The 23,782-nt window shown below is 41.3% G+C and overlaps 1 protein-coding gene across 1 annotated transcript in view; it reads left to right on the forward strand.

Annotated features, from left to right (window-relative positions):
• Positions 1–23,782, forward strand: part of LOC147027152 (uncharacterized) — a 63,811-nt gene that overhangs the window by 26,663 nt on the left and 13,366 nt on the right. The window contains exons 3-4 of the mRNA XM_085883322.1: positions 17,639–17,961; positions 20,048–23,638. Of these exons, the coding sequence (XP_085739448.1) occupies positions 17,639–17,961; positions 20,048–23,638 (3,914 nt within the window). The remainder of the gene's footprint in view (positions 1–17,638; positions 17,962–20,047; positions 23,639–23,782) is intronic.

Here is a 23,782-nt window from a genome sequence, read left to right on the forward strand (position 1 = left end):
TGAAGCGCATACCTCCACCACGTAATGCCTGATCCATGAGAACATATCAGGGCCAATACATTTTTGAATTATCATGCGATACAGTACTATATCGTTTTTGGCCCGATCTCTCAATGGTGAAGAATCACTTTGAAAATTAAATAATTCTCGTATCCAAATCGGGATTCGGATCTTCACCAAAATCGAAATATTTTGGCATGGTCACACACCCAACCTGTCCACCAAGTTTCGTCAGAATCCATCCACAACTTTTTGAGATATCCTGCTATATATCAGTTTAGCACTATCTCGCAATGGTGAAGAATCACTTTTAAAATTATCAGTTCCGGATCCGGATCTGGATCTTCACCAAAATTGAAACACTTCTTCCATGTCACACATCCAACATGTCCACCAAGTATAATCCGAATCCGTCCATAACTTGGTGAGATATCGTGCTAGATATCCTTTTTGGCACTATTTCTCAAGGGTGAAGAATCACTTTAAAAATTCTCATAGTCGGATCCCGATCTGGATCTTCACCAAAATCTAACTGGATCTTCACTAAAAGTCCTTGTCAAACACCCAACCTGTCCGCAAAATTTAATCAGAATCCATCCATAACTTTTTGAGATATCCAACAGACAAACAGACAAACAGACAGAAAGGGGTGAAAACATAACCTCCTTCACCTTCGGTGACAGAGGTAATTCGAACGAATAAAGAGAATTGTAAAAAAATAATAATAATAATAAATAAATAAAAACCAATGTCACCCACAGGGTGACCCGTATCTTGCCAAAAGGTGACCACGTGTGACTTCTTTAAGGTCAGACTGAGGTGAACAGAGCTGCTATCCACCAGGAGCGACTCCTTGAGGAATAGCTGCCTACGAGAGATTCCGATGAGAATCGTTCTACAGAGTCACCATGAAAAATATGCTTTTGCCTCATAACGTCACCAAATGACGTCATAACGTCTCAATCTTGACATATCTAGAAAGCACTCATTGAGGTGTTCAATTTGAGGTATTACACGATATGGTTCCTAAAACTTGAAAATTTGACCTTGGGGTCAAATATGTTTGACCTCAGGTGCTAACCATGAAGGTCAAGGCCAATCGCCACCAAAAATTAATCAGCTGAGCGCCAGACCATGAACTATATTCCCATGAAGTTTGAAGGCGATCCGATCAAAATTACTCAAAAAATAAGGGTTTCATCGACTCCCCTGATTTGCGCCAAAGTGACCTTGACCTTTGACCTTGACCTTCAAAATTTTATGCGCTGAAAGGGACCTCTATAGGCCTCTGATATGCGAAGTTACAAAAATTTCCAATGATAACTGTGCTCTGCAGAGTGATTTATACGTGATTACAGACCAAAAAATAAAAAAAATAAAAAACATATGAAGGTCAAGGCCAATCGCCACCAAAAATTAATCAGCTGAGCGCCAGACCATGAACTATATTCCCATGAAGTTTGAAGACGATATGATCAAAATTACTCAAAAAATAAGGGTTTCGTTGACTCCCCAGATTTGCGCCAAAGTGACCTTGACCTTTGACCTTGACCTTCAAAATTTTATGCGCTGAAAGGGACCTCTATAGGCCTCTGATATGCGAAGTTACAAAAATTTCCAATGATAACTGTGTTTTCCCTCAGAATTTTTTATACGTGATTACAGACAAAAAAAAAAACATACAAACTGACTAACATATCTTGCAAAACTTTGTTTTGGCAAGATAAAAATTGGAACGAAATGGGAAAGGAACAAAGATGCACGCAATAATCCAGACAGATAGATTTCAGCAGTTACTCCCAGTGTCAAACACAGCAACATGTACAAGCTAACAGAGGTCCATGAGATTATGTTAATGGGTTAATAAACTGAGATTATGTTAATATAAATATTATGTTAATATAAATAAACTGAGATAAACTGATGTTGATATAAATAAACTGAGATTATGTTAATGTGTTGTGGATAAATTACAAGCATGATGGTACAAATGGTTTCCTCCTGCATACAAGTTCCCTTGTACTGCATTCCTTATTTATAAGGTGTATCCCTGTGTTGTCCTCCACCCATCAGAATGCCATCAAATATGATATTATACATCTAATAAATATATCTATATATAGCTCTTTCTATCCACTGACTGACTCACTCACTGACTGATATTAAAGATCGGGACCTTCCAGGTGACGGAGAAAGCTGAAATTTTGTGTGCCGATGGACATCGAAGCCGGTACACCAGAAAAAAATAAAATCGCAGAATCGTTGGACAACATCCATGAATGAAAATATCAATAAATGAAATTTTTTTTTGAAATAAATGAATGAAAAATCAAATGCAGGTGAGCGACCTGAGATAATGGGGAAACATGGTTCGTTATTGCTTACACAATGTGAAAGCACACTCCACAAATATATGTATGGAGTATATATATATATATATATACATACATACATATATATAATATCAGGGTGTCCCAAAAGTCACCGAGGGATTTAGAAATTATATAACATTTCTGTTTTTTTTAATAATCTAAGATTATTTTTATACCAAAAGAAAATTTACAAAATGGAGATAAATTTGCTTTATTTATGAAAAATGATTCAGCTGAGATGTCCTCCATTTTTGTCTTCGCAGAGACGGGCTCTTTCGACAGCATTTTCCATAACAGCGGACAATAACTCTGGCTGCAGCCCTCGAATTTCTGCACAGATGTTGTCCTTGAGCTGCTGAATTGTATGGGGCTTATAGATGTATACACACTCCTTTAGGTAACCCCAAAGAAAATAATCGGGAGGCGTCAAATCAGGAGAACGTGATGGCCAAGAAATTTCTGAATTTCGGGAAATTATTCGGTGTCCAAAAATTTGCCTTAGAAGCTCCACCGTGGCCGATGCCGTGTGGGCAGTGGCTCCATCTTGTTGAAACCACATCTCAGATTTATCCTTCACTGCAGGATGCACAAAATTCTCGAGCACAGCTCGATACCGCTCACTAGTGACCGTCGTTCCACTGTCATCCTCATTTTCAAAAAAATAAGGGCAGAAAATCCTTTCTGACGTTACACCACACCAGACAGTGCATTTGAGAGGATGCAACCCACGTTGAAGAATAGCCCGAGGATTCTCTAATCCCCAGAACCTACAGTTATGCTTATTCACAAAACCGTTCAAATAGAAATGCGCTTCATCGCTCAAAATTAGTTGATGAACAAATTCGTTTTATTCATTGACCAACCTCTGAATTTGGACTGTGTAAATTAAGCGTTGTCCATGATCAGTCAGTTTCAACTTTTACACCAACTGCACTTTGTATGGGTACAGGTGCAAATTGTTCCTTGATATGTGATAGTGACATCTTAGACATCCCCAACTGGTCAGAACGTCTGCGGATCGATGTTTCTCGTTCTTCTTGAACACTGTCCAGTACACGTTGACGATTAATCTGCGAATGGACTGAACGTGGTCTTCCAGATCGGGGCAAGTCACTTCCTGACCCAAATTGCTGAAAACGTTGAATCAACCGACGAATCATGAAATCTGAAGGTGGTTTTCTGGCATTGAAGTTTCGGCAGTAGCTATGCTCTTTGGGTGAGAATAATTGATCGATGAAATTTAAAATAAAATTCCATGATTTTGGTTCTTTGTTCAGTTGTGAATTTTTCCATGGGTAATTTCCAAATGACAATCCAAATTCTGAAAAGAAAAGAAAAACAAATTATTCAAAAACAGAAATGTTATTTAATTTCTAAATCCCGAAGTGACTTTTGGGACACCCTGTATATATATATATATATATATATATATATATATATATATATATATATATATATATATATATATATATATATATATATATATATATATATATTCAAGGTGAGCCAAAATCTATTGATGTAATGTCATCGTTCACATTTATTTTTTTGATCCGTATTATGACGCACTCGAAGCACAGTCCTTCGGGCATGAAGAACGTTCACCTTATTCTCGAGGAGATTCAATCCTATTGCCGTCCAGTGCAATTTCAAGAAGAGTTAATCTGCATATGACACACACAGTGGAGGCGAAGAAGATACAAGGTTGTGGGGCACTCATACAAGTAGTGCTATTTGATGTCGTTTTTATTAGTGCCTTCCCAGCCTCACCAGGGGGCACTATAGGTTTGCTCTCCATCTGTCCATCCGTTTGTCTCACCTGTGGTTTTTCAGACTTTTTCCCCCCATACCCTTTAACATATTCAACTGAAACATGGTACATGGATGGCTTTATTAGCCCGCGTGCGAAGCGAAAAGCAGGGTTAAGCAATCGGTCATGTACGTGCATACATGTCTGCATTTTGTCAAGAGCATACATCAAAAACCATTCAACGGTTTTCAACGGAGGAAATTGAAACTTCGCTAGATCTTATGCGATCATTAGATATCGCGTATATTGAGTGTACATCGGAAACCATTCTTCGCATTAAAGATTAGAATCATTGTAATCGCTTCAGCCATTAGTATGCTCTACCTTGATCTGGAAAACCGATCTCTCAATGGTGATGAATCACTTTTTTAAATTCTAGTGTCTGGATAGTCACCAAAATCTATTCAATTCTTCCTTGTCACACACCCGACCTGTCCCCCAACTTTCATCCGAATCCATCTGTAACTTTTTGAATTATCCTGCTCACAGACAGATGGACAAACAGGAGTGAAAACATAGCCTCCATCCACCTACGACGGCGGAGGTAATAATGCCAAGATTCTCACTGCACTCACTCCACTATGGCTTCACCATTCCTTTAGGGAAAGGGTCATTTTGCTTTCTTTAAACACAAATTAAAGAAGGAATAAAAGCAATTTATATAAATAAAATACTCACAATGATACTCTCATCCCTGGATCTGTTCACACATTTCCTGTATATACTTTCTTCCCCACCATCCTCACCTACTCCATCTCGTACTCTTCTTTCTTTCCATTCTCAGCCAATATGCTATTCCCATGATTGGAATTTTTGAAATGCACAACTAAAATATCTATAAACCATCATTCGATCCTGTTAATATGAAGCAACTCACCAAGCTAGCAAATTATAAGATTTTGTGGAAGTTCCACCAAATTTTCCACTTCCATCGAGGATTCTGTGTCGTGTGGATTTCCTTTGTTTTGATGTGGTTGGAATAAATGCATGGTGGGTTTTTCCAGGATTAGCTCATGCTGGGCTCAGCTGGCAAAGATTTTTTTTCATAATCTCCGAGTGTGGATTTTCCCTTGTATCGGCTTCCTTGTGTTTTCTTCAGCGATGCACACCTTTGCGAGATGATTCAGGTTTCCATACTTGTACTCTGCTTGAAGAACGAGTTTACCTGTCAGGAATATGTTGCATATTAATTTGATGACCTCTCTAAGAGTTAACCCTGTCACATACAGGGAAGCAGGGATTCTTGGTGAACAAAGATGATCGTAAACATCGGTTTGACCTGAACGTTGTTTGTAAAAGCAGACTATAGTGTTTGAGGCAAACAATGCTCAATGTGAATGTGGACCATGATGAGTTTGTGTGAACCAAGTTTGCAAAGTTCACATCCAGATTTTGTTGAAACAAAATATTTTTTTCAATGTAATCTTTTGTCTGTTTCGAAGCCTTCCTTCGTGCTGGGTTCTCCTTCATGGCCGGACAGCATCTTCTCAGTTCTAAGAGGCTGTCTTCTAAAACCGAGGATTCCTGTTCTGGAATTGTTTGTTTAACGATTTTTGTTAATTGTTGGTGTTAATTTGTTGATGTAACACACTTGCGCGTCTCGAGTGACTTGACGTGTGTTAGTGAAGAGTTTGTGTGTCCATGTCCAAGCCTCGTGCTCTTGTCGGTCCCTTTTGGATCCATTGCTCTGTTCATCTTTTCCTGTTCCTCCATTACCCTGCTTGTTGTCCCGCTGCCTCACTGTCACTACGTTGCTTTTCTCCTCTCTGCCATCTTCCTCTTCCATGAACCTCAATTTCGAAGACATAAAAAATCCAAGCGTGGGAGACAGTCTCACATTAAACAGAAGCCAAGTATGCCATTCAGGCCGGTTGCAACCGATTACACAGGGAAGCAAATTATCTCGACATTATATATTACGGACAACCTCTCCTCAAAAATAAATAATCATTCTGCAGTCATTGTTAACCACAGATACTCCTCTCACTCTCACTGATAAAATGCCATGTTTCGGAGGGATTGGGTTCAATGTGCAGTGCCCACCTTGGAATATGTTATCTTTTTTAACCCTATTTGGGGGTTGAGGCCAAAGCACGTCAGGACAATCTTAACACACCACCTGGAGGTCGAGGATTGCAGTTACTCCAAAATGTGCAAGAACACCAAAAAACCAGCAGAGGGTGCAGCATCATTGAGCAGTTGTCCACTCCACAATCATCTGGACATAAAATACCTCTCATGGTATTATCTTTTGCAAGATCTTACTTTTGGGCCAAAACTGTGATCAAATATGTTTACTCCCCCATCCCCCCCCCCAACCTCCGTTCCATCTCCCACCACCAGCCCTCTCCACCAAAAGATTGAGTGCAATACGTTTAGGGAATACACAGTATCGTTGGATGTAAATCTGTTAGCTAAGAGGATGTGGGTAGCAAGTGCCTAAGTGCATTGATAGAATAGGCTAATTATAATGATAATGCTTGAATACAACACAGACAAGATTGGGCTAAATGGCCATTCCTTCTGTGGAGGACGATTTTCTTGTAAAGAAGCATCTCACATCTTTTCTTTCTTTTGTTCCTGATCACTTACTAATAGCGCCATCTGATGGCATTCTTCTGACCTCTTTCACTCGTATTTTATTTTCCAAGTAAATTGTAGTATCTTTTCTCACCAATACACTTTTTCCACCATTCCTTCAGATTTTTGCCCCCTAATCTCTGAGTGTGGATTTTCCCTTGTACCACCGCATGGACCTTGTGCTGTCTGCTTACCCCCTCCACCCCTCCACCCCCATACGATGCATTCCCACCCCCTAAATTCTCCTGTGTGACATGTTCCAATTATCCCCCTTGCATCATGTAATATTTATTTTCATTATTCTTGCCCATCCCCAGCACCTTACAATTGTTCAGGTTAAATTGCACCTGCCAATATTTTGCTGATTGTACAGTGCAGGACTTGTGCTACTCAATCTGCCAATTCTTTTATAATTCTCCAATTTTCTTATTTGTGTGATTTTATTGTGATTATTATCCACATGCTTTTTGAAAAAAAAAATGGGGGTATATATACACATGTAGATATGTGTATGCCTGGTGTTGGCTTAATGGTTATGGTGGTGGGCTTGGGATCTGAGGATCCTGAGTTCAAATCCCACTCGACTGTTGAATTAATACCAGGTGGGGTTGACTCTGCCTGTCATCCTTCCGAGGTCGGCAAAATGAGTGGCAGATTGTTGGTATCCTGTGTCGGAGCGGCGACCCATCCAGGATTGTGTCCAATAGCCAAGGAAATTGCTGAGGCAGCACCAACGCTCTGCACAGAGTATGGTCCCAATGGATGGATGGAATCTTTTGCCCAATCTGTGAAAGTGTCCAGACTTTCTTGACTGTGATCACCCTCTCTCTGCTATCTACTTTACCTCTAAGCTTTGTGTCATCTGTAAATTTGAAAGGCTACTCTTAACCTCATTTTGGAAAGCCTACTCTTTACTAATCCAGTATCCAAACCAGTTAGCTACCTGACCAGTCACTCCAAAAGCCCTCACCTTGGCTCACATACTCCTATGTGGTACCTTATCAAATTCCTTATGAAAGTCTTGATATACTACTTCCACTGCTATTCCCTCATTCAATCAATCGTAAACTCTTTTGTAGAACTCTAAAAGATTTGTTCGAGAAGACCTATCGTTAGTAAACCCATGCTGACTACCTTTAATTAGTTTGTTTTTATTTAAATGCTTCCTCATCTGGTCCTTAATTAATATCTCAACCACATTCCCCACAATTGAAATCAAACGAACAGGTCTATAATTCTACAATTCTTCTCTGGATCCTTTCTTAAACTTGAAGGTATTCAGAGAATATTTTCCCTGCGCAGTCTTGAGAAGGACTTGGTGCAAGCCAACTCTTGTGTTTTTTTAAGGGGTTTTTTTCTTTGATCCAATTTGGTGCCAGACCAATCATAAGTTAAAGTTTTGATTGACCAGTTAGCGGTTTTTTTTGTTTTTTTTTGTATACCTTGGTCGAGGCTCGTATGAGAGCTAACACACAACTCCCAGCAAGGAGGCATGAGACAAGAGGGGCGGGAGTGCAAGGGACAAAACAGTGGGGAACAGACACATTAGGTGAACAGTGGAAGGGAGAGGGATGGGGATTGGACGGGGAACATGGCGAAGAGAAGATGGACATTACAGGGACTTTCAGGAAGGAAAGCAGGGGAATTGAAGGAAGTGGGCTTGGGTGGATTATCGGGGGTAGAAAAGATCGAGGATTTGGATAGGGGATGATAAGAGGTGGTGGTGAACAGCTGTTTTGAAAGCCTGGAGGGAAGAATGCGAATGAATAGAGTGAGGAAGTTTATTCCAAAGGCAGGAAAAAAGAGGAATGAAAGAGTGAAGATGAGCAGTGATTCGTGATTTTGGTAGTTTGACCAGAAGGGGGTTGTTGGCGGACCTTGAGCGCCCTGTGGAAATGTGGTGGGGACAAATCGCAGAGAGAGCAGGGGGGGCAAGGCTGGAGAGGAGTCAGTAGAAGACAGAAAGACCACCGACCAACCTGCGGTGCTTGAGTGAGAGGCCCAAAGACTCAGCTTCATTGCGGGAGATGCCGATGATCTTAAATGCCCTGGTTTCGACAGCATGAAGCCGAGAAAGGTGGGAGGCAGGAGCACCAGCCCAGAGGGGAGAGCAGTACTCCATCAGACTACGGACAAAAGCTTTGTAAGTGGTCAGGAGCTCAAGAGGGCCGAGGAAGGACTTTGCACGACGGAGGATTCCCAGTTAGCGACTGGCTTTTGAGGCAAGGTTGGAAATGTGACTTTCCCAGGAAAGGTCATGGCAGATAATGAGACCCAGAAGTTTGAAAGAAAAGACTTCTTCCAGAGGATTGTTGAGAAAGTGGATGGGGGGGTTTCTAAACGGTCCTTTCGAAGAGACATAGTGAGAGTGTGAGATTTGTCTGGATTGAAAGACATGTTCCACGTGTTGGACCAGTTTGTGATTTTATCCAGATCTGCAGTGAGCGAAGAAGCTGCTGCTTGCCGGTCTGAGGGATGACAGATGGTACGGCAGAGGGTGGAGTCGTCGGCAAAGAGAAATAGAGGATTTTCCAGAGAGTCCGAGAGATCATTGATGAAAAGCAGAAAAAGAACAGTGCCCAGAACGCTACCTTGAGGAACTCCAGCCTGCACAGGAAGAGGGGATGAAAGAACTCCATTTAGGGCCACACGTTGACTGCGACAGGAGAGGAAGTCTGCGAGCCATGAGTGGAGATGGCCTTGAATACCATAGTAAGAGAGTTTGGTGAGTAGTGCAGGGTGCCAGACTGTGTCAAAAGCACGTGATGTGTCCATGGATATGGCTCGGATTTCCTGTCTGGCATTGAGGACCTCCATCCATTGATGGGAGAGCAGAAGCAGCATATCCAGGGTAGAGTGACCTGGTCTGAAACCAAATTGATGATTGGAAATCAAGCCATTGGAGAAGAGGAAGGATTTCATGTCTGAAGCGATGATGGATTCCATAACCTTGCTGATGATTGGGAGAAGGCTGATTGGTCTGTAGTTACAGGGATCTGTTTTTGCACCTTTTTATGCAGGGCAGTGATGTTTGCAGATTTCCAAGCAGATGGCAGATGACCTTGGGCAAATGAGAGGGTGAATAGAACAGAGAGAGGGTGAGCAAGAGCGGAAGAGCAGGCTTTGAGGACACGTGGGCTGATGCCGTCTGGACCGGTTGCAGAATCTGACTCGAGGTTTGAAAGCAAGCTCTCCACCTTGTCAGGAGAAAAGGATACAGAGTCCAGGGACAGTTGGGTCCGACTGGGTAAAGTGGGTAGAGATAGTGATGGGTTTAGGACACAAGATTTAGCTGCAAACACCGAGTTTAGACATTCAGCTTTATCACGTGTGGAATCAGCAGTGCGGCCATTTTGAGGTAAGGGAGGGGATGGAGGGGGAACATACACCAGAAACAGATTTGATTAAACGCCACCAGGATTTTGAGGAGGGAGAGAGGTTTGAGAGTTCAGACTTGAAATGAGAAAGATGTTGTTTTCTGGCTCTCCTGAGGGTAGCTACACACTTGTTCCGAGCTTTGTGGAAGGAACTGAGATTGCCCTCAGTTGGGTTTGCTTTCCATGAGGCAAAGGCAAGTTGTTTCAGGACAACTTCCTCGCCACAAGCTTCAGTAAACCAAGGGCGGGAGGAAGGGTAAGACAACTGAACACGAGAGGGGATAAATCAATGCATGAGGGAGAGCAAGTTTCTTTGAAAGAATTCCCAGGATGAGTTGATGTTTGATAAAGTAGTGATAGGAGACCAGTCTGTAAGTTTGATGGCTGCTCGGAGACCCTGCCAGTCGGCTTGAGTGAAATGCCAGACTCGACGGCGGTGAGGTAGTTCTCTGATAACAGCCAGAGAGATGTCCACTTTGACAAGGACGTGGTCAGAAGAACCAATTGGAGCGAAGGAAGAGCAGCAGATATTGTCAGGGAAATTTGTCAAAATCAGATCCAGAAGAGATGGAGTACCATTGGTTGAGATCCGGGTTGGGAAGTTGACCGATTGAGTCAGTCCCAATGAGTCGCAGAAAGCTTTTGCTGAGGTGCCATGGCAGGTGAGAGAGGTACCCACACCTAGCCAACTGGCGTGATGACAATTGAAGTCACCACATAAGAGGAAGAGAGAGTTTGGATGAGAAGATAGAAGATGGTCCATGTTTTCGGATAGTGAGGTGTAGATGGAGTCATCACTGTTCGGTGGACGGTACAGTACACATATAAACATGAGGTGGGAGTGGAGGGGAAGCCGAAGCCAGAGGTATTCCTGGGGGTGTGGGGAGTGAGAGCAGTGCATGGAGAGTGAGGAATAGAGTCTTTGATGAAGAGAGCAACACCTCCACCAGGACGAGGCTCAGGTCTGTCATACCGTAAGAGGGAGTAACCGGGGAGAGATACTTGGGAGTCAGACACGTCTTGGGAGAGGAAAGTTTCTGTTAGGCAGATAATGTCTGGTTTGTCAGTGGCAACCTGTATGGAAAGATCTGAAAGGTTTGAGGGAAGGTCCCGGATATTTGAGGTCCACACTTTTAATGAAGAGGTAAGGGAGGAGGCTTTGGGTGCAGGAGGTGGAGGGGGAGGGGGAGGGCAGGACAAGGGACAAGGGGGGGAGGTAAGGAGGGTTGCTGAAAGAGTGTGGGGTATTGCAGAATAGCGAGGGGAGGGGGCCGAATAAGGAGGAGAAAAGGCTCTGTGGTGCTGGAGGAGAGGGGGGACAAGAGACAAGGAAGAAGACAGTTGAGGATTTGAGGAGGTGGAGTGAAGAGATGGAGGTGAGACGGCAGTAGAGGGATGCACGTTGGTGGATGAGAGGGGGGCAACTTAGAGAAGGAAGAGTGAGGGGGATGAAAGGTGGGAGAAAGGTGACGGGGGAATTTTTGAGAGAGGTGAGAGGGAGGCTTGGAGGGAGAAGAGTGGGATGGTTGCTTTGAGAGTGAGAGTGAGGGGTGAGGGGTGTGAGTTGGCACTGAAGTTGGAAAAAAAGAATGGTTGATGGAAAGCGAGCATCCATGGCAAACTGTGGTTTTAAAAGTTTTAGGTCAGAGATGCGATTTAACACAATTTTGATGGATGCAATGAAGGCGAATTCAGAGAATGGAGAGAAGAAGCGCTGTAATAGTTGGATTTTTTAAGCAAGGAATGAAGGAGAGGTCGAAATGAGAACAGTCTGTTAAAATAGCAGAAGAGTAGTGCATTGTGAAACAGTAAAGAGTACCACATGTGTGAGAGAGGAAGATGAAGCATTATAAGATCATTTTTGTTGTTAATATTAATGTATGAGAGAGTTCAACAGATTAGGTCATAGAAGTGTAGAAAAAAATCGAGGAAGAAGACGAGGAGGAAGTTAAGAAGAAGAAGAAGAAGAACAAGAAGTCGAAGAAGAAGAAGCAGAATCGGGAGAAGGTGAGCGTGTTGTTGTTGTTGTTGTTGGGTATATATATATATATATTTTTTATTTTTTATTTTTTGAGATAAGGAAGAGATTAGTTGGGAGAATGGGGGATGTTTGGAAAGTGGGGAGGATGAAAATTGAAGGTAATGGGGAGGATAGATATTGAAGGGAATGGGGAGCAAAAAAAAAAAAAACGATCGAACACCGAGTGGAACCGGTAGGCCTCAAGCCTAGGCCTAGGCCTCAAACACCAGGTAAGAACGTCGACAAAAATACTCACAAAATAGCACGATTGTTGAAACAAAACCGAACTAGGAACACACAGTAACATGTGGGTGAGAAAATTAAACAGTTAAAACGGGACAAATAACAACCGGAAACTTAACTTTGAGAACGTCAGCAGGGAGCCCCGAAGGAGACCTCTCACCGCTCCAAAAACGGAACCGGAACATCAAGCGGTTTCAACAATTGCAGATAAATTTTTTTCATACTGCCCGGATCAAGCGTTGCACTTGTCGAGATATGACGTCATAATGAAAGCAACGATGACATCATCATTAACATCTTTTTCCCCATGGGGAATACTTGACAATGAGCCATGTGTAATTTTTTCCCACGGAGTGGTTTCGGAGATATAGAGGTGCAAGGTTTTTTGGTTTTTCCAAGATGGCACCTGTATCACGTGACATATGACATCATAATCATCACTGAAAATTTCTGCAGGAGGAGGTGCTCTAATGATGAAAATTGTGTCTATTGGACCAACAATTGCAGAGATTTTTTTCATACTGACCGGATCAAGCATTGCACTTGTTGAATTACAACGTCATAATGAAGACACCGACGACGTCATCATTAACCAATATTATTCCCCATTGGAAGTATTTGACAATGAGTCTTGTGTAAATTTTTCCATGGAGTGGTTTCCGAGATATAGAGGTGCAATTATTTTTGGTTTTTCAAAGATGGCACCTGCACCACATGACCTATGATGTCATAATTATGACTAAAAATTTTAAAAGAGGATGCACACCTTTGTGGAAAATTATGTAAATCGGACCAACAACTCCACAGAGAAAATGTTTTTCATACTGACCGGATCAAGCATTGCACTTGTCAAATTACGAGGTCATAATGAAGGCACAGATGCCATCATCATTATCATATCTTATTCCACATAGGGAGTACTTGATAATGAGCCATGTGTAAATTTTTTCCACGGAGTGGTTTCGGAGAACTAGCAATGCAAATTTTTTTGTTTTTTCCAAGATGGCGCCTGTACCATGTGACCTATGATGTCATAATTATCATTATGTATAATTTCCTACAGGAGGAGGCACACCTATGGTCAAAATTTTGTGTCAATTGGACCAACAGTTGCAAAGAATTTTTTTTTCATTACTTATCCAATCAAGCGTTGTACTTGTCAAATTTTCACGTCAAATTTTCACGTTTCATGTTATAACGTGATAATGAAGGCACAGATGCCATCATCATTAACACATCTTATTCCCCATGGGGAGTACTTGACAATGAGCCATGTGTACATTTTCTCCATGGAGTGGTTTGGGAGAACTCGAGATGCAAAGTTTTTCGGTTTTTCCAAGATGGTGCCTGTACCACGAGACTTATGACGTCATAATTATGACTGAAAAATTATATAGGAGGAGGGGCGCCGCTTTTTTAAATTTTGTATGAATCAGACTAACTGTTGCTAACATATACGTATGGCACACGTATGACACGACCGATCACTTAACCCCGCTTTTCGCTTCACGAGCGCAGAGTAATAATAAATGTCAGTGTGTGTAAGTGTGTCAGTGTGTGTGTCTCCTCCATAACTTCAAAACCACCCGTCACTTCGCTTATGGGAATACTAAGGGAGGGGTGAGAGAGAAAGAGGTGGGAGAGAGAGATGTGGGAGGGACAGAGAGGGGACAGAGAGGGAGAGAGGGGACAGAGAGGGAGAGAGAGAGAGGGAGAGAGAGAGAGAGAGAGAGAGAGAGAGAGAGAGAGAGAGAGAGAGAGAGAGAGAGAGAGAGAGAGAGAGAGAGAGAGAGAGAGAGAGAGAGATGGAGGGTGGGGAGGAACGAGGAAGGGGAGAGAGCCAATGCCTCAATGGAGCATAAACTTTTTTTTTAAGAGTAAATGAATTTAAATATTATTACAATATTTATCCAATTCTCTCTTGAATTCATAAACCACTTTTCCCATTGCTTTACTCGTTCTAATCTTCCTGTTGTGTTTATCGTTTTTTAAAATTTGATTGTTAATTTAATATATTTTGCCTTCCTAACTCTGGAGATTTCCCCCATGAGAGCCTTCGCGACGATCGTGATAGTTAATTGTTTTTGTTGCACTCAATGAAGTTACACTTTCGGCTCATTCCTTAATTTTTTTTCTTTACTCAATATAATTGTCCGAACATGAGAAAAAGTAAAGTTTCATGCTTTGGTGATTTAACATTTTCTTGTGTAAATCATGAGAAAGAGGGATCACAGCCTTGCTTGCCTAAAGTAAATATATAAACAGTATACATTCTTAGTGAGAAGAATCAATAATTTCTTAAAATTTTCCGTTTTCACTCCAGATTTCAACAATTTATTAGTCTACAGGCTCCAATCCAAAAATCTGAAGACAGATTTTGATTATATACTTTACATTAGAGAGTCAATGAGAGCACATCGTGGCTCCAAGGCAAGGCATTTTTGAGAAGGCCAAAACAAAATGGCAACTTAGGAGTTAGGACCCCTGCGTGGGGAAAGCAGGCTGACCAAGGATAACCAAGGCCTGTTTTTGTTTTTTCATGATGAGCACCCTGTTAATTATCTTAAAAGGGGGTGTTTAAAATTACCCAAATACCCAGTTTTCAGTTTTACACTCCCTTGGAGTTCCTGTAGTATGCATCCAAAGTTTTGGGCCACTAGATATCATGGTTTTGGTGTTGCGGAGGGGACACACAACCACACACACACACATACACACACACACACACACACACACACACTTATTATGATGGACTAGCAAAGGTACATGGCATTGCCGGGTAATTATGGGCCCCTCCCCCACCCCTCTCCTGCCTCCTCCCACCCAGGCCCTCCCTTTGGATTTCAACCTCACCCCTATCTCGACAGCATACAGCACATATAAAAATCCGAGAAAAGGACAGAATCATGACTATTTTCATTGTAATGAAAATGTACCTTGTTCAGTTTTCAACGCGTTGTTTTATTTTTTTTTAAATGTACATAAATTCAGAGGTGATGTTGAGTGTACGAAATAGTGTATGTGTGCATGACAAAGTGTATGAGTACATAACCTATTAAAAATGTACAAGTACGTAATCTAATCTAATATAGAAAAGGAGCTCGGTCTCAGCATGCATCAGTCCCTGTGTGCATGCGTCCGTCAACAATTGTCCTATAGGGGATACCACTCATCAGGCAGTGCAGCATACACAGAGTACATTCCAAAGTAACGGTTCAGCCACGTCAATAACGCAATTACGCAAAGACCGGTATTCCTGTCAGCCAAATGTATATCTGCATGTATGTATGTATATATATATATATATATATATATATATATATATATATATATATATATATATATACATATATATATATATATACATATATATATATATATATACATATATATATATATATATATATATATATATACATATATATACATATACATATATATATATATATACATATATATATATATATATATATATATATATATATATATACATATATATATATATATACACATATATATATATATATATATATATATATATATATATATATATATATATATATATATATATATATATATATATATATATATATATATATATATATATATATATATGCCTGGTGTTGGCGCAGTGGTTAGGGCAGCGGCTTGGGATCCAAAAGGTCCTGAGTTCAAGCCCTACCCCCCCCCCCCGTTGGGCCACTGAATTAATACACCAGGGGGTTGACTCAGCCTGTCATTCTTCCGAGGTCGGCGAAATGAGTACCAGTGTACTGGGCCGGTGTATACCCCAGTTAAAATAGGTGTACCCTATCCCTGTGTCGTAAGAGGCGACCAGGGTTGCATCAGGAAGGGCATCCGGCGTAAAACATGTGCCAAATCACTATGCGGATCATACGGATGATCATACGGATCAGATCATACGGATGATCCGCTGTGGCGACCCCTAACGGGAGCAGCCGAAAGAAGAAGAAGAAGATATATATATATATATATATATATATATATATATATATATATATATATATATATATATATATATATATATATATACACAGGGTGTCCCAAAAAATGTACTCACATTTTGGCTCCTCATAACTGGTTTTGGAGTACATTTTTTGTTGGACACCCTGTATATATACATATACTAGCAGCCTATGCTTGCACATTGTAAGCAATAGCGAACCGTGCTTCCCCATTGCTCGGGTCACTCACCTGAATTTCTTTTTCTTTTTTTCTTTTTTTTTCATTTATTATTTTCATTTATGGACTCTTTCCGATGGTTCTATGATATTTTCCTGGTGTAGCGGCTTCGATGTCCGTCGGCACACAAAATCACTGTGCTTCCACATTGTCTCGGGTCGCTCAGCTGAATTTTTTCTTTTTTTTGTCTTTTTATTTATTTATGTTTTCATTGATGGATGATTTCAGACAGATCTGTGATTTTCCCCGGAATATCATCTTCGATGTCTGTTGGCATGCAAAATTGCAGCTTTCTCCGTCACACGGATGGCACCGATCTTTAATGTCAGTCAGTGATATCACTATATCAATATAGTCAGTCACTTTATTGTCTCTTCCAGTAATCTTTAAAATGAATATGAACATCTGGATCAAAGTAGATTTAATACAGATCCTCATTGAGTAACAAACAATTTAAAATAGATATCTTTTGCCCTCTATTTAGACAAGTTCAACCTCCGCTGCCAGATGTTGCACCACCATTTTCGGTGGGCAGTATAAATTTCTCAGAGCTTTGGCTCTGAGTGAAACCAAGAGTGCAACACAATTAACTTTGTTGTCGTCCATGCAATAATCGAAATTGATAAATTAACTTAAACTTTTCCCATCACTGTTGCTGTTTCCGTCACTGGGGATTGGTGTTTTTGCTCGTATACTTGTATTGTGACAATTATCAAAACGTTGGATGGAACATTTTGAACACACCACGTATAATATCTAAAATGTATTAATTATGGACCCTGAGAACTTTGATGAGAAATAAATTTGAGATTATATCACTCGAGTCCAGACCTACAAATTGATTCCAAAGTAATGGTTCAGCCAAGTCACCAGTTATAAAAATGACCTCAAACCCTGGAGCCACAGCATAAATATACGTCATGCATGGAGCATGGAATAAATGACTGTGCTGTCTGCTTAATTGAATGTGATGTCATGAACATATGCTATACGCATCGCAGTGAAATCACAACAATTGGTGTAAACTCACCAGATACCGAACGTACATGCGACCCAAGTACAAGATAACGTACAAGACTGTCACACGGACACAATGGCGCTGCTGCCCCGGCTTTGGTGGCCCTGAATGCAGCAACGGTCCCTCGCAAGTCACCAACAGCACTTCCACTAAAAAGGAACCTGGGGGCAAAGAGGAAATTTCACGCGGTGGCTCTGGAGGTGCAGGCAGAGTGATGCATCACAGACCAGCCAGCTTTAATGCAAAACAAGCACCTTCTACACAGCAGTTCCCATATAGCCATCCCTGGCAGACATCACCGTCGACACGTCACCACCATCGAAGGGTGCATACAGTCGGTAAGCTGAAACATGTTTCTTGTTGCTTCAGATAAGCATTAAATGATTGCCGACATCTTTGAAAATAGAGGTGTAAATTTTCAACATATATGTAAACTGGAAAGGCACTCGGTGGAGCGCATACCTCCGCCATGCAATGCCTGATCCACGAGAATATATCGGGCCCAATACATTTTTGAGATATCGTGCTGTATATCGGTTTAACACAATCACTCAATGGTGAAGAATCACTTAGAAAAATTATCGGATCCAGATCCGGATTTGGATCCCAACTTGCCCACCAAGTTTCGTCCGAATCCAAACACAACTTTTTGAGATATCCTTCTATATATCATTTAGGCTCTATCTCCTTGTCACACACACACACCAAACATGTCCACCAAGTTTCATCCAAATCCATCCAAAACTTTTTGAGATATCATGCAATATAGTTTTTAGCCCCATCCCTCAATGGTGATGAATCATTTAAAAAATAAATATTTCTCGTCTCCAGATCTGGATTTGGATCTTCATCAAAATTGAATCAATTAATCCTTTTCACACACCCAACTGGTCCACAAGGTTTCTGCAGAATCCAACCATAACTTTTTCAGATATTGTGCTAAATATCGTTTTTGGCCTGATCTCTCAATGGTGAAGAATCAGTTTTAAAAAAAATAATTCTTTCATCTAGATCTGCATTCGGATCTTCACCAAAATTGAATCAATTCTTGCGAGTGGTACTCCAAACCCGTCCACGAAGTTTCGTGTGAATCCATCGATAAAGTTTTGAGACGTTGTGCTATATATAGTTTTTGTCCTAATTTATTCTGGTGTTCTCTCTGAAGGCAGGTTCAGTATCACTGAAGCAGTTTATTGGCAAGGGTTATAATGGGTGGTTTGCCATTGCCTTCCCAGCAGTAGTTCGTGAAGTAATTCAGAATTTATTCAGGTTGACGGCAATACATCACCGATCCTCTTCGAAAAGGTCACCATAGGATGCTTGACGTGCACCGACTAATGCAGGAGGGATGGAACACACATTAATGAACCACCCTTTCATCCTAAACATCAAAATGACCTCCGCCACCAAAGGTGAAGGAGGTTATGTTTTCACCCCTTTCTGTATGTTTGTTTGTACGTTTGTTTGTCTGTCTGTGTGCAGGATATCTCAAAAAGTTGTAGACGGATTCGGAGGAAACTTGATGGACACGTTGGGTGTGTCACAAGGAAGAACTGATTAGATTTTGGTGAAGATCTGAATCCGGATCTGGATCTGATAATTTTTAAAGTGATTCTTCACCATTGAGAGATGGAGCCAAAAGCGATACATATAATGATATTTCAAAAATGTAATGGGCCCGATATGTTCTCGTGGATCAGGCATTGCGTGTTGGAGGTATGCGCTCTGCATTCTAGTTCTTCTAGTTATTTGTATTATCCCTACACTTTTTGGAAAACAACATGGAGATATTATAATCGGCTCTTTCTGTCTTTTTGTCTGTCTGTCTGTCTGTCTGTCTGTCTGTCCATTATGCTATCTCCTCCTAAGCTGTTGGGCAGAATTCACCAAACTTAGTAGTTATGATCACCGCATGGCAAGAAGCTACAAGAGTAGTGTCATTTCTGGCCGCGCGGGCAGGGTCAAAAGGTAAAATACTGAAAAAAAAATGCAATTACAGGCACATTTTAAAACATTTTTTAATGAAACTTTGCAAATGCAATCAACATTGGGCGACGCATTAAATTTGTGACGTTTTTATATTTATTTTTTGATTTGATCCCTGGTTCATGCCACAAGAGGTGGAGATTTAGAGTCACGGGGGTCAAAACGGGAAAACACTTTAACTCAAAATTTGATATTGGGTCAATCCTGTTAGAAGGTTTTGCCATCTTTCAACTTTGCTTAGGTGGGAAGTGTGAGGCTTTGTGATGGCGTGCCATCGACTTCGCTCTAGTTTTTATTATCATCACCGTTGTTATTGCTGTTACTCAGTTGTTCTCGTTAACATGATGGTAAATGGTGTTCTATTTTTTCTCGTAGAGCCAATAAATTTTGAAGTCTGTGTCTGTAGAAATTATCTTTCGTTTTTATTTCAATATTCAGGGAGAGCCCACAGCAGAATGAGAGGAGAAAAGCTGGAAGAGCTTCAAAATGAGGTCAAACAATTGACAGAAGCTTTCAGCACAATGCAGACGACTGTGAGTGGACTCCAAGAAGCTTTTGAAGATGATTCAAATCAACTGAGAGTACTACTCAACAACAACGGCTACGGCACCACCTACGAGCCACGACCCCCCAGTGTAGCAAATCTCCATATCCGCAGGCCTGAAGCTGGTATTGGAACAATTAGTGGCTTTCCTTTACCTTGGCCTGACGATCTACTTAACATGCTCAACAAATTTAATGACACATTGCAGAAAAAGAACGAGGTTCTTGAACGATTACAAAACCTAATCAGTGGGCATGACCATCAAATACACTCCATTATGAAATTGGTACAGACAGGGGAGATCAAAAACCAGAATGTATCACCAGATGCAATAGAAGTAGAATCTCAAGGAGGTCTGAGGTCAAACATTGTAGATGCAAAAGACAAGTCACCTGCAACAGACCATTCTCCTGTAAGAGAAACTTCAAGACAACCAGACAAAGGAAGGAGATTGCCTGATGAACTGAGAGGAGAAACAAAAGGTGATGGTCCAAAATTGAGAAACCCAGGAATTTTACCGATTGATGGCACTGAAGAAAAGCAAACAGATAAAACAGATATAGTGTATTTAGAAAATGGTCAAAGGCATCCTGGAACAAGTTCGAGAGATCTCAGCTCAGAACATCCTAGTGATACAATCGGTGGTCCAGTAAGATTTGATAGATGGCCAGAGGAGCATGAAACTGAGATTGGTGTTCATGGAAGCAAGGATTATGAGACGGGTCATGATTCTATTAGGAAAGGGAAAGGTCAACCTGGTAGATCAGAGTCTCGATATAATTACCTTGAGACTCCAATTCCAAGAATCCATCTGGGAAATAAAGGTACTTTAAGTGGTCCCATAACTGTAGGTCCATGGACTGGACATCAAAAGCCTGTGTCACACAAGGAGGGAGAAACAAGTGAGAGAGAGAGCACGGAAATGGGACATGGAGGATCTAGTGTTTGGCCTGGAGATCCAGGTAACAGGTATGGGGGTGTTGAACCATTACGACCAGATAGAGTGCCCATAACATCGAGAGATAAAAATATCCAAACTGAAACGGATGCTTCTGAAACCAAGCCAAGAGTTATAAATACTGAATCTGGTGAACCTAGAACGCAAATTGGAGGATCAATACCTTGGTTTGATGGTCCAGAAATTGCACCTGGAGAACGCATTACTCAGTCTGGGGATCATGATGAGAAACCAAAATATCTAAATACACCACAGCCTGATGTACTGCAACCTATGAAACCTGAATTTCAAACTGAAGTTCCAAAAATATGGCAAGCTAATTCCAGACCTGGAACTATGGAAGCTGGTTTGTGGCATAGAGGACCAGAAACTGGAAGTGGAAAGCCTGGACATAATATTGGAGGTGAAAGATCACAAGGAAGAGAGCATGGGACAAATTTTCAAAGCCCTGAAATTAGGCAATGGGGTATTAAATCTGGTGATCTTTCAGATAAATCTGGCCATTCTAAATTAGATACTGGAGATCAAAGAAATAGTATAGATGAATCCATAACCAAAGGTTATGAAACCAAGTCGGACAGTAATAAAACCATTTATCAATGGGGTCATCCTGGAGCAGAAACTACTCATGGAGGACCAAGTGAGGAAAAGCACTTGAACAGGCATGGAGGATCAAGTCGTCCTGGTGGTGTGTCAGGCTCTCAACCAGGTGATCACATAACTCCAGAAAATATGTTTGAACAAATCGGTCAGGATGATCCAGAACATATAGTTCCATTCTTGGCACCTCTTGGAAGTACAGACATCAGGTTTGTGGACCAAGATACCCTGAACAGAAAACTCTTGGAACTAAAAAACGAGATACTTGAAGAAATTAGGTCCAGCATGCTCTCAAAAGATAGTGGTTGTTCTTGCAGTTCAGATGTATCCAATCTGCAAAAGGTGATCGCAAATAGCCATACATCTTTACAACTACTGGAGGAAAAGGTGCACAATCTTTTAGCCGGTCAAGAGCAACTATCCGACATGCATAAGCAGTCACACATGCCGCACCAACATACCACTCCTCAATTAAGACCCGATCGGAACTGCTGTCATACCGTGAGCAATTTGGAGAATCAGCTCCGAAATTTGGGGAGAAATCTGTCCTCGCTTTCTGATGCATATCGTGTGTTAAATGGACGTCTGGACAATGAACTGGCTGCTTTAGACATAACACCAGAGATGATTCGGTCCTATTCCACAGATGGAATACTCAGCAAATTACATGAGCTGGAGGCTCGCCTTAATGTGACGGAGAGGACTGCGGAAGAGCACTGTATATACACGCAGACCATGGCTAGAGAGGTCATAGAAACAGAACTTACAAATACGCAAGACAGGTTTCAAATCGATTTGCAGAACCTCCGAGCCCAAATGATCGCTTTAAAAGATCACCTGAATGCACTGAAACGAATGAGCCAGTTGAATGCTCCAAATCTCGTGGATTTTGGAAACCACATCAGAGACAGAATGGATGATCAACTGAAAGATGCAGAGCAAAAACTGCACAACCTGTTAAAAGATGTTCTTAAAAATTCCAGCTTACACCGAGATTTGGAAGAGTCGAAACATCACGACAACGAGGAAATTGTACAACATCTAGTCTCTAATGTCTCAGCTCTCAATGAGGAAATAAATAAATGTAAAGAACGTTTTGATCGTTTGGGTAAATTAATTGAACCTGATACTTGTCACGGTCCTTGCGGAGATAAACTTACAAACATCGAGAGAATGGTTGGAAACTGTACTTCCAGGTACAGCAGCCTTTTGAACAATGTCGAAGAGAACAAAAGGTTATTCTTAGAACTCAGTGGTACAGTAGATCATCTGGGGGCGTACGAGGTTAGTGGTGAAAGTGGTGCTGAAGATGATGATGAGGATGGTGAAAGAAGCAACGGTGAAGAAATATCAATGTTGAAATCTTTACGGAATCGACTGCAACGGCTCACGGTTCATGTACAGATACTCAACGGGTCGGTTGATCGGCTCAGCAGCAACTTCCAAAATTACCTGGGAGGGCTTTCTATTCCTGAAAAAGATGGCAATGGTGAGATGAGCGCCAAGATCTCCTGGGTGCACCAAAAACTAGGTCCCCCTATCCGTGGTCACGGACGGATATTCCAAACATTGGAGGGAGAAATGACAAAAAAATTGGACAACACGGTCAAAAACTACGACCGGGATTCGAAGGCCGAATCGGACGAGCTCGAGAAACGCATGACCGACTTGGAAAGGACATGCGAACAAATAGCTTCAATGGCAGACAGCATTGCTCAGGTGAAAGATGGGCTCACGAAGCACGTGACTGTCCTTTGGAGGCACGTGAACGAGATGAATTTCACGCTGCTGAACCAAAATCAGCAATTGGGCGAAATCATTGACGGTTGCGGCAACCATCACGACCTTTGGCTGGAGATGCAGAAGCAGATCAAGCATCTCAATGAGAGCGTCACGCACATCAGACTCGAGGTGCTGGATTTTGCAGGTGAGGAATTTGAGCGAATTGTATTTGTAAATACTGCACATGAATAGCAATAAATCATGTTTTTATGCAATGTGGATTATGACAACTGATAACATGAACATTGAAGCTTTTTGGTGGGTAACATTGATGATGTCGGAGCAAATT

Source organism: Eptatretus burgeri, chromosome 5 (assembly GCF_056783735.1).
Source record: "Eptatretus burgeri isolate ZD-2024b chromosome 5, Ebu_testis_v1, whole genome shotgun sequence".
Taxonomy (NCBI): Eukaryota; Metazoa; Chordata; class Myxini; order Myxiniformes; family Myxinidae; genus Eptatretus; species Eptatretus burgeri.